The sequence below is a fragment of the Neopsephotus bourkii genome, unplaced genomic scaffold, assembly GCF_033783945.1.
Source record: "Neopsephotus bourkii isolate Nb327-2 ecotype Australia unplaced genomic scaffold, CSIRO-AGI_Nbou_v1 NB_250, whole genome shotgun sequence".
NCBI classification, from domain to species: Eukaryota; Metazoa; Chordata; class Aves; order Psittaciformes; family Psittacidae; genus Neopsephotus; species Neopsephotus bourkii.
The window spans coordinates 1,457,241-1,468,033 of record NW_026900760.1 but is presented as its reverse complement, the minus strand read 5'-3'; the positions used below and the strand labels follow the sequence as shown (position 1 = coordinate 1,468,033).

General features: G+C 35.1%; 1 protein-coding gene across 2 annotated transcripts in view; it reads right to left on the bottom strand.

Moving 5' to 3' along the window:
* The window catches only part of EEIG2 (EEIG family member 2), a 32,746-nt gene that overhangs the window by 1,079 nt on the left and 20,874 nt on the right, over window positions 1-10,793 (bottom strand). Inside the window, exons 6-11 of one of the 2 annotated variants that reach the window (XM_061345987.1) lie at window positions 9,996-10,102; window positions 8,939-9,034; window positions 8,200-8,380; window positions 7,988-8,115; window positions 7,517-7,586; window positions 3,971-6,514 (exon numbers count right to left, since the gene is read on the bottom strand). In XM_061345987.1, coding sequence (XP_061201971.1) covers window positions 6,472-6,514; window positions 7,517-7,586; window positions 7,988-8,115; window positions 8,200-8,380; window positions 8,939-9,034; window positions 9,996-10,102 — 625 coding nt within the window. In that variant the 3' untranslated portion in view covers window positions 3,971-6,471. Of the gene's footprint in view, window positions 1-3,970; window positions 6,515-7,516; window positions 7,587-7,987; window positions 8,116-8,199; window positions 8,381-8,938; window positions 9,035-9,995; window positions 10,103-10,793 lie in introns of those variants that run through there. The other variant, XM_061345986.1, reaches the window with a different exon arrangement.

Below are 10,793 nucleotides of genomic sequence, written 5' to 3'. Positions count from 1 at the left end.
GGGAAGAGTGCCATGATGTTGGATGTAAGGTAGGAATAAAAGGTAGATTCAGCAGTGTTGTTTTGTCCAATTTCTTGTTAACTGCTGCTTGGGAAATAACTTGCATCATGTAGCTTTCCAGAAGCTGAAATTAATTAATTTGAAACCGGTATCTTTGACTACTCTGTTTAAAAAGAAAACAAAAAAAAAAAAGAAAACCCAACCAAAAAGTCCTGTCACTGTGAATGCTAACCTGGCCCCTTTGCACTTGGAAAAATTTTTCTATTTCCTCATGTAGCTGTTGTCTCTTAATACTTTCAGTAGACATGAAAGGCAGACATGTTAGAAATAGTTGAGCTTACTGGATTGACTAAGATAACTTAAGTAGAGCTGAACTGCATGTGTAATACGTGATGAATCTCCCCCAGTTACAAAGCAGGAAGGGCACATGTACCAGGAATGAAATTCTCAGCAGCTGACGTACAGCCATTATAAACCAGATTTATGCGAGAAATCAGGTGAGGACTGCGGTTTGATGGAAGCATCCACTTAGAAGTCAGGATTCCTGTAATGGAGAAGCAGTTGTTCCATTGCCTCTAAGGGCCCATCTCCTTCTCCTTCCTTTCTGAATGCCCTTTGGACAGTGGTTATGAAAAAATAACCATTTAGATTTTTAAGAATTCATCTTTAATACAATGTTTAGAATGGTTTTACTTTTTTTTACGTTGTGATATGAACTTGCCATAATTGGTACATTAACGTAAATGTAAAATTCAAAATCGGTAAATATTCTTAGGACACTAATAAGCATAGCTGTTTTGAGAGTTGCATTGGTTTGTTATGAGAACAAGTTCATTTTATGGTTTATTATAGTTCATTTATTATAGTTAAAAGATTTTTTTTTTACAACCGTACTTCTTCCTGTGTCATCTCTTCTTGAAACTTTCTATATTTAGTGTACTTCATAGCATGATTGATCACTTCAAAATAAGGAAAAGATGCTCCTCTTCCATCAGATTTGGAGTGATACTTTAAATTTTGTATTCGGGTAGTATCTAACTACAGGACTGTCTTGTGAACTGACTAAACTGCATACAAATACCTGCTTGGTTTTCCACAACAGTGTACCCTCTTTATAGTTACTCTTCGAAAATGGTTTATGTGAATATTTGATAGACTAATGTGAAGGGGCATCAACAGTAATCCAGTTTTTAAGGGGTTTGTGGGTCCTTTTTACCCTTGTTAGTTTAGTTTTTAATGATAGCTATAGGAAATGCTAATCTTTAATGTTCTTGCTTATGCCTTTCCTGGGAAAGGTTTTAAGTCAGACTACAGATGTTTGGCCTCATGTGTTCCGTGTTAGTATACCTATGTGAACTGCAAGCAAAGAAGCTATTACATAGCGTATACAAAAGCATTATTTAGGGAATAAGCATTTAAATTGAGATTGCTGTTTTTTATTGAAATAAGCTATTTTGTGTGTTAGCTTACCAGGTTTCCACTGGCTTAAATCAATGTTAAGTAAGTTTTTTGTTAAAGGATTGAACAGTCTTTTCAGGAGCAGTTAAGCCGTTTCACAGGATTCACTGGGCATACCTCTTCATCGTCAGGTTGGTCTTTTGATTAAACTATTATGCGTATTTGTGAATAACCACAGTACTTACTGTATCTCACATCAACTTGCAGTTTGACAAAAGGTGAATTCTGATGTCTCAAATGAGCATGCTGAAAGGAAGGTAATGAAGGTGAAATGTTTTAGAATGCATGTGACAATATCACTGACCAGGAGATGGCACACGCATCTCAAAACAGGTCACCCTTAGGTTTTTCAAAACTTTAAAATCCAAATAAAGTAGAATAAAAATAAACCCACCACTACCAAAAAAAAAACCAAACCACACACAAAATAAAACAACCCAAATGAACAAAACCACACCACTCCTCACAACCCAAAAAACCCCAAAAGCAACCCCAGACATACAAAACTAAAAATAATAGTGCAGTACCTTGAATATAAGGGGTATAACTTGATAGGTTATCAAGCAAGTAAATAGGTCAAATAGCTGAACAGAATGTTTCTGATCACTGTTTTAAGTTAATAACAAAGTGAGGAAGTGGTATAAGTAAATCCTAAAGATACTGCTTCACTTACCTAAATAAGTAAACCCCTGCAGCCTAGTGGAGAGAGCTGGATGAGTTAATTGTGTCTCCACCAGAGATTTCTCAAACACATGGATGTGGTAGCTCTGATGTGTTTCTGTTGTTCTGGCCATGGGTTTTCATGGTTTTAGGCTCTATTCCATGCGTGTTATCATTTTATTGGTAAGTGAGGTTTGGATCGTTCAGTTACAACTGGAATTTGTCTAACTCATAATGGTTAGTTGTTGGGACTTTTTACTTGTACATACAATTCTGTAGTTGGGCAAAGGTTTGCTAGCGTTTGCTTGGAGTTTTCACATAAAAACACCCTCAAACAGTTGCTGGTTTCTAGCTTTTAACAAGGAAGCAGTAATGGGAATTGCCTGTCCCACAGAACTGTTAACAGGCATATTATGATCTGTTTTGCCTTGGCAGATCCCACTGTGAGGCCACACAGGGAATTGAATCAAGTAATTGTGTCACAGAAACTTGTAGTGGGAAGAGGAGAGGAGGCCAGAATGAGCAGCTGAGTTGGGAGAAGGCAGTTACTCATTTTGCTTCAAGAATTACAGAAAATAAATGTTTCCTATGTTAATCTTTGTCTCTGTTTTCTCATGGCAGAATGTCTACAAAATCCACTCAAGTGTTCAGTGACAGTATTTGAAGTACTTCATGTCTCTGCCTTTTTTTTTTAATGTAGTAATAAGGGAAACATCTTTTCCCATATTACAACAATGGTTTTCCCATTGCCATGTTGCCATATATGCACACATATATAATATGGCATATGTGTGCATGCAACATTGGTGCATAGCCTTATTTTCATTCACAAGATGTTTTCCTTCCAGATTAAAAAAACAGTGTCTAAATGACACATTTCCTTTACAATATAAATGTCACTAAAACAGTCTGAAAACATGGAGGTAGAAAAAGCAAAACATTTTAATAAACCCCTTAGTGATTATATTTGCAGCTGCTGGTATTCAGTAAGGTGACTAGCAGCTATGAATATTTTATGTATATACATGTATACTTTGTGTTTCTGGAGAACTCTCCACTGTGAGATCATAAACAAGTATTTGCTGATGAAATTTGCCTTTTATTCTGTAAGGAACCTGTCAATTCATAAAACCGGAAGAGAGACAACAACTACAAAAGAAATTCTGGGATATTCTGCTGAAATTTGGAAGCGCTGTCTTCTTTGTACTGAAAGACAGTGGAGAGTGGAGTTGGTTTTATGTGGTACAGTTACTTCTTTTAATCCTTACTATACAATGTGTTGATTATTGAACTGATCTGAGTGCCAAATAGTTTGTATTAAAATTAGCTGCAATTTTCACCAGTCTAGATTTTTTTTTAATGTAAGAACAGGTGCTTACTGCAGTACAAAAAGGCTTGGTATTTTGAATACATTGATGAGAAAATACATACCCCAAATATGTTAGATAAATAAGAAGGTAATTTACAAAGTTATATAAATTGTATAAAATAAGTAGTAGCAAGTCTGTACACTTCACTGAGGAGGATTGATTTTGTTAGGAGGGTCTATATAGAGTACCCTTACTTACCCAAAATACTGCTAGTTGTGAAGTCTGCTTAATAATAACTTACTGCTATGCCTCACACTTTAAGTTTGATCTTTCATTTGTGTAAGACTGACATATTACTTTTCCTCTCTGAGAAACAGATAAATGACTGTGTACTAATAACAGTGCTGTTAAATACTTTGTGGACCAGAGATGAGGTTTAGTAAGCCTCAAAATTGAAAAGCTGTAGGGAAGCTGAGATAGACACTAAATTCCAGTTAAATTCATAATTTTTTCATTAAAAAAGGACAGAATGAAGAAACAGATTCCAAGCTGAAGACATGAGTTTATTGAATGTCTGAGAGATTTGCATTTAAATACAATAAAAAAAAGACCACCAATACATCCTGAACAGTTTCCTAAATGAGTCTTCAATATTCTTATAACACAGTTTACAAAAAAAAACAAAACAAACCTACATCTAAATATGAAGGTTATATTCCACTTAAAATATGCACAATTAGAGAGTCACTTCATAAAGAGCTGTAGCTGTAAGTCAGAACAATAAATTACTAGGTTACACTTTTATTAAAAGCTTGATTTCTATGTAAACTTCCATACTATTTAAAAGATCTGCTCAGGCAAGAAAATAATTGGTTTCCAGTAAACAAAATACCCAATGTATGGCAGTTAGCTACATCTTTTAACACAGAATACAAATCTAGGCTATGGAAGTTCCCTTAAGAATTGCATGAATGGCTATACAATGTTTTTAAAAAATCTGCTTTCTTCAAACTGTGTGTATTTTTCCTAGTAAACTTAAGTAAGCTACCATCTAAACTACTGTTAGTTTTAATAAATTTACCAAGAAGTGTAGCAGTGTTCCAGAGTACTGAAAGCAAATAATTTATTGAAGTATCATGCATCCTTTGGCTTGCAGTAGGATTCTTTTGGTACAAATTAGTTATGTAAGAAGAAAAGAAAATACCATTTTCTGGGAGATATATAGTAGATTAGCAGTTATGTATTTTCTGTTTAAAATGAAATTCCTGTGGAGGACAGAAACGGATAATACCACACTTCTATTAAGAGCAGGTAAAATATAACCTTTATATTAATTATTTTGCCCATTAAAACACTGTAAAAAGATTATAATTAACAGTAGGAAGTAAACGTATTTAAGTACCATATCTGAGAAATAGCTTATATTAATCATATTCAGTAACAGTACTCAGGCTTTAAAGTCTGAAATTTCCTTAACCCCCCAAACAAAAATTAATGTAATAATTATTCTATGGATTTATGGAAAACAAAGCCTGCTTTTCCTAATATAATCTATTAAATATGGCCTACTTATTCTTCAATAAAAGGTTGTCAAAGAGTAGATTTTGAAACATTCAGGAATTTCAGAAATGGCCACACTATTTGTATTTTTATTTAAGCCTTACTAATAAACAAGTAATTTGCACTTTACAATTAAGTACAGTAGCGCCAAGCCTGAATTAGAACTGTCACCTACCACATCCCTTTCAAAATGGAGTCTTTCATACTTATTGAAAATTTTAAGGGAGCTTTCATCTTTCTTGCCTGTCAGGCAAAATCATTATTTGTGCAAATTTAAATACAGTACATTGACCTTAAAGTAACAGTGGACAGATAGTGAAGGAAGAAATGTTCAACAAATTTGATGCACAGTAAGACTTTTTCAGAGTGCAGAGTATGTCTACAATAAAGTGCTCTTAATAAGTTATATTGATAATAGCATAGATGTTTACCTAGTTTTAAAGCTAAAATTGCTTAGTAAATGGTTTAATTTCCCTATACCTCCCCAGTCCTGCAAGGCACATTCAACACATAAGCAAAGCACTAACTGTGAAGGATTAAGCTACAATAAAAAGTTCTAAGTGGTAGTAAACTACTGACTAGGTTTGTAAACAGTACTATCCCATTGAATCTCAAGGTTCATGCATTATTTGAGTTTCTGTGGAAGCAGCTTTTGAACTCCAGACTTAACAATCAGGCCAGCTTTCTTGATAATACACTACTGTACCTTAGTATTTTAATGTGAAATCCCGCTTCTTTTGTCACTTGCATGAAAACAGATGTCATGTTTCATGTGTTAAGAGCCTTTAGACTTCATTTACACTTAACAGAACTGGTCACTGGTTGGTTTAGATCTATCATGTTTTGGTTTTGGGGTTTTTGTTGTTTTTTGTTTTTTTTTTTCTTATAAATGCATGTGAAGTTCACCTCTACAGTTCAACCTTATAATGAATTTATGATCAGTACTTTTAAGGGAAGGTTTTTGTTATGTTAAAACATAGCTGTGCTATTTTGTGGAGGCCTGAACTTTGACTTAATAATAATGTTGACTTGATAGAATTAGATTCTGTAACACTAAAATGGCAGGTAGGATCAAATTGAGTAATTAATTTCTTTAGGTTCATTTAAGACCAACTTTAAGAATCTTCTTTAGAAAAGAAGCTATGAACAAAGTTCGTCACCACAAATGAGCTCTTGTATGAAATAATGAATTCTCATTTCATCATACTTCCAAAAATGTTTTGCACAACTTAAAGAGCAAGCAATTCCACTAACGTCAAGTGGCGCTTACAAAAACAGTCCAACTACTTGCACAAGGTATACATAGCTATACATTGCTTTCAAACCACAGAGGATGAAGCTCTGTAAGCAAGAGACATTCCATTGCCTTTCAAGAAAAGACCACATTGAGTTGATCTTGGCTTTGACAACTTTTGCCACAGAGCAAACAAAACCAAATACCAATGTCAGAGCTCCGAGTTTTCCTCTTGTTTTTCATTCTAGTCTAGCGTTTTATCACCACTTGCTCATAAGCTCCAGATCCTACTCTGAAAGAATGTTTGGGAAAAATTAATTCAGTTGCAATTTAATTAGAAACTAAACAGGAAGTATCGCACACCAGCAAATTCACTGTTTAAAAAAACCCAAATATCCACCTCCCCCCCCAAAAAACACAACTGAGCAGCTAGTACCACAGCAGCTACATGTAAAGTGTGGAAAATACATGGAATTAGCATGCCACTGACTAACCTACAGTGTAATACATTAAAGTGTTTCGTGTTATACTGCAGTAAAAATTAATTATAAATAATATTCCTGAGAAGTTATTGTTGGGCCTCTCTTTAGTTCCTTAAACATTATGCTCTGACCCTGGTCATATCATATGCCAATAATTGTCTTTATATTTACACATAGACACAGATAAATGTATTTAGAACAACAGTGAGGGTCTTATGATAAGATACAGGAAAAACATCTCTCCTAAAACAACTGCAAGAAAATAATCTGAAGCAGATTATCAAAGAAGAGAGTTTAGGGCTACCAGTAGTTGAAAGATGGACAAGATCTTGAATCAGTAATAGTGTAGTGTAGAGAAACAGAAGGAGTTGTGAGCAAAATTGAAGTGAAGAAAATCAGGCTTGTTATCAGGAGGACATAGAAGTTGGATATTGTAAAGGCAGAGGTGTAAGAAAACACTTCAGACTTTCTTCCAGCTCCAGAGAGTGATGTAGTGAGGCTGTAGAGCTAAGATTTCAAACTGGTGCCTGTTTCCTGTGTACATACTGAAACACTGCTCAGTTCTGAAAATTTTGGAACTGAAACTCTTCAGAACTTCTGGAAGTTATAATTCTAATGCTGGCACATCAGTTCTGTTTTGGAACTAATCTACGTGCTTTGTTTTAAAGCCTGGAAATCTTGTTCTTTTGGTGCTTTTAAATGATACAGAATAGAAAGATACAAGGATTAACGATGTATATACAGAACAACTGCTGTATAAGATGCATTTTTTGCTGAGTATTATTTATGGACTGGTTGTTAATGCTACATACCTGTTAGGTAGATGATGGCTTCCAAAAGAAGTGCTTCCACCAGGGCCCACAAATAATCTTAAACCTTCTTCTAAAATGCAATGGAATCAACATGTTAGCTTCATTTAATGTTGCCCTAGTGAAACTACATAATTTTAAATCTACCAGTTTTGTAACTGATGCACTGAGATGCAAATATTTTAAGTAATGAGGAACCAAACTTCATATGGTGTATGTTGGAGGAACTACCTTTGTAGGTAGATTTGCCCCTGTTTTTTTCTTTCCAGGCTTAAAAGTAATTCTCTGCCAAGGTTACCTGAGTCATGCAACTGTCTTTCAACTTGTGGGAGACAGGATAAAGGAGAAAATCTAGTGATTCATGTGGACTGTCCTTATGACTAGAAGCAACAGGGACTACAAAGAGAGTGGATTTGCCTAAGGCCTGTAATGTGCTCAGGGAAAACCCCTAAGCTTCCTTATTTATTTCTATACCTTCTGCACTTGAGTCTAAACTGAAGTCTTGACTCTGGAGTATTTTTTCGACTATATCATCAGCGTCAACTCTGGTAGCATCAACCCTCTTCAGCTGTGACTCCACAGAGTCTTGCTTTACAGGATGTCTGCAAAAATAAATATATTTAGGCTCTTAGAAGTGATACATTAAATTGCACTTTACTTCTGCTAGGTAAGGCTGTCAAATGTACCTGCAGACTTTTTCTGATGGTGCATGTTTAACAGAAGTATCGATATTAGCTACTTTTGGCTCAGACTCGTCACATGGCTCCAGAATACTTCCAATTCCTGTTGAGGTACTACCCTCTGAGGTGTTTCTCCTGTGAGAGAGTTCAGATAGACTGGATGATCTGGAGTGGCATGTGCTGTATCCTGTTGGGAAAGTGCAGGAGAGATAGGTCAGGCATGTTCTTGAGAGCCAAGATCGTTACTTACATTTTACCATCCTTTGAAAGCAGAATTTTTTCTTTTTTGTAAAGACACTTCAAAAGCCTTGGAATTCATGTACATACATCAACTAGGCAATTCACTTTGTGTTTTGTATTCTAGCACATGCTAGAATGTTTCCTTTTTGTTCTAACTCCTGCTTCCTAACAAATATAATGACTTGGTGTCATTACTTCCACTTCAGCTTTTAGAGCTAAGTCTTCATTTCTGTGTTACTTATTTTTACACATGTAAGAGGTAAAAATATCATTCAGATGCGTCATTAATTGGACAGAGCTAAGGGAAAAAGCTGTCTCACATCTGAACAGATAATTCATTGTGCTTTTAAGAGGAAAAAATGTTACCCTCCACACACCTGAAATGACTAGGGAAACCTTTCAACTTCAAATTTTTTTTCAAACATATGAAGTATACTTTATTACAGTCTAGAACTATGAAAGTAAATAGCCCCCCCAAACTCACAACAAAATTGTTAACAACTACCTGACAGTTTTGACTGCTGACTTGCATAGCTTGATGTTCTGGAATGTCCACATGCACCAAGTTCATCTGGGACTGAGGCACTCTTTGATGACACATCTGCAACATGTGCAAGTCAGATACTGTTATACTGTTGCTAAAGCCAGCTTTGTTATTTCTTTGTCTGTAATTGTGATCAGACTCAAATGTCTGATTTCCCTGAAGGATTAGGGGTTGACACTGGTCTTCTACAAACCCTTTGAAGAGTCAAGTGCTGCAAAAATACCATGGATGTTAACAAATACGCATTCCTTAGAAAAAATAGAAGTATCATGTTTCTGTCCAAGTAAAACAGAGAGTACCATTGGATTAGAAATATTTATATGAAATGTTGCTCTAGATTTGTCTACTGTCGACATTAAAGGGATTACCATGCTTTCCTTGGTATTACAGTAGAATGGTATGATAGATGTTTTCTGGCTGAAAAAGTAACCGTGGTTAATACAACTTAAGCTGTGTATGGTGGAAACTAATGAGCTTTGTGAGAATCTGAAGATTGTAAAAAAACACAGAAAAAAAAGTCCCACAAAAACAAAACCCACAACCCCCCCACCAATTTTGAAATAAGGTTTTTTAATGCTTTTGGTTTTTTAATAATAATCTGAATTTCAGAGTAGCTACTTCAGTTTTTAACAATACTTAGAACTTTTACCACTCAAAATTTACCACTCTAAATTACACATATCCTGATGATTTACAAGTTGCAAATCAAGGGCCAAATTAAATGCTCACTCAAAATTCAATTCCACAACAATCAAGAAATGGGTCACACAGAACATGTAAGATTTAAAATGTTAAAAAGGTTAACTATCAATCCAATTTCTGATCTTTCCATTAAATAAACTGTTAAAAAAGTAATAGAGATTCCACTGATGTCACCTAGGAGAGTGTGTCTCAACAAATAACCAAAGAAGGTCCCTTTGTGGGCCAACTGTCATCATCCCTTTAAGATTTTGTACATCTCCTTGAAGCTATGAAGCCAGTATAAAAGAACTGAGAAATTAAGAGCATTATTTTATACCTGCTATGCCCAGATGTACTACTTTTACGTTTTCTCCACCTTTCCTGTCTTCCTGAAGAGATTCTGATTCTCCAGCAATTGCTATAGACATTCCTGTCGAAGGGGGCCTGTAAGAAAAAGGTGGTTAAGATTCGTTGTACTTCTGCTGTAATTCTTTCAGATTGATCAGCACAGATTTTTCAAGTAAGTTGGCATAAATTATACTGTGCTTCAAGTTAATATGCTTGTGACTTTTTTTTTCTGAAAACATGGTACCTAGCCCCCTGTTAAAAGGATAAAAAAGGAAAAATATAGAAATAAAATCAATCTGCTCAGCTCTCAACCCTTCAGGTTCCTTGGAAAGGCTTTTCCTTTTTTGATGGTTAATGAAGTGACATGTGCTTGTTTTCAAGTTCTTAATTTTTTTTAAGTCTATGAATTAGGCTAATTTACATACTAAGAATATATACAATGCAGTACTTCATGGAATACATGACAAGATGGTAAGTTTAAAAAACGAAACACCATGCAACAACAGTTGGCCTGCTTGACTTGCACATTGTGATGTTCTTTGTTCTGTATCTGTTACAAGACCTGAGGAGATTCTGGGCTGTAACCCTTCCTCTCCTAATAGTGGGGGCCAATGTTACCATCTCCATGTATTCCACTCAGTATTCTACCTCCTGCAAAATAAAAAGAGCATCATGCACAACATATTTTAAATTTGGTTCAGTATTTTAAAAGTTTTGTGTAATGGTTAAATGCTTGTTTTGGTTTATACCAAGACCTAAGGGAATATTTTTAAATTACTAGACCTCT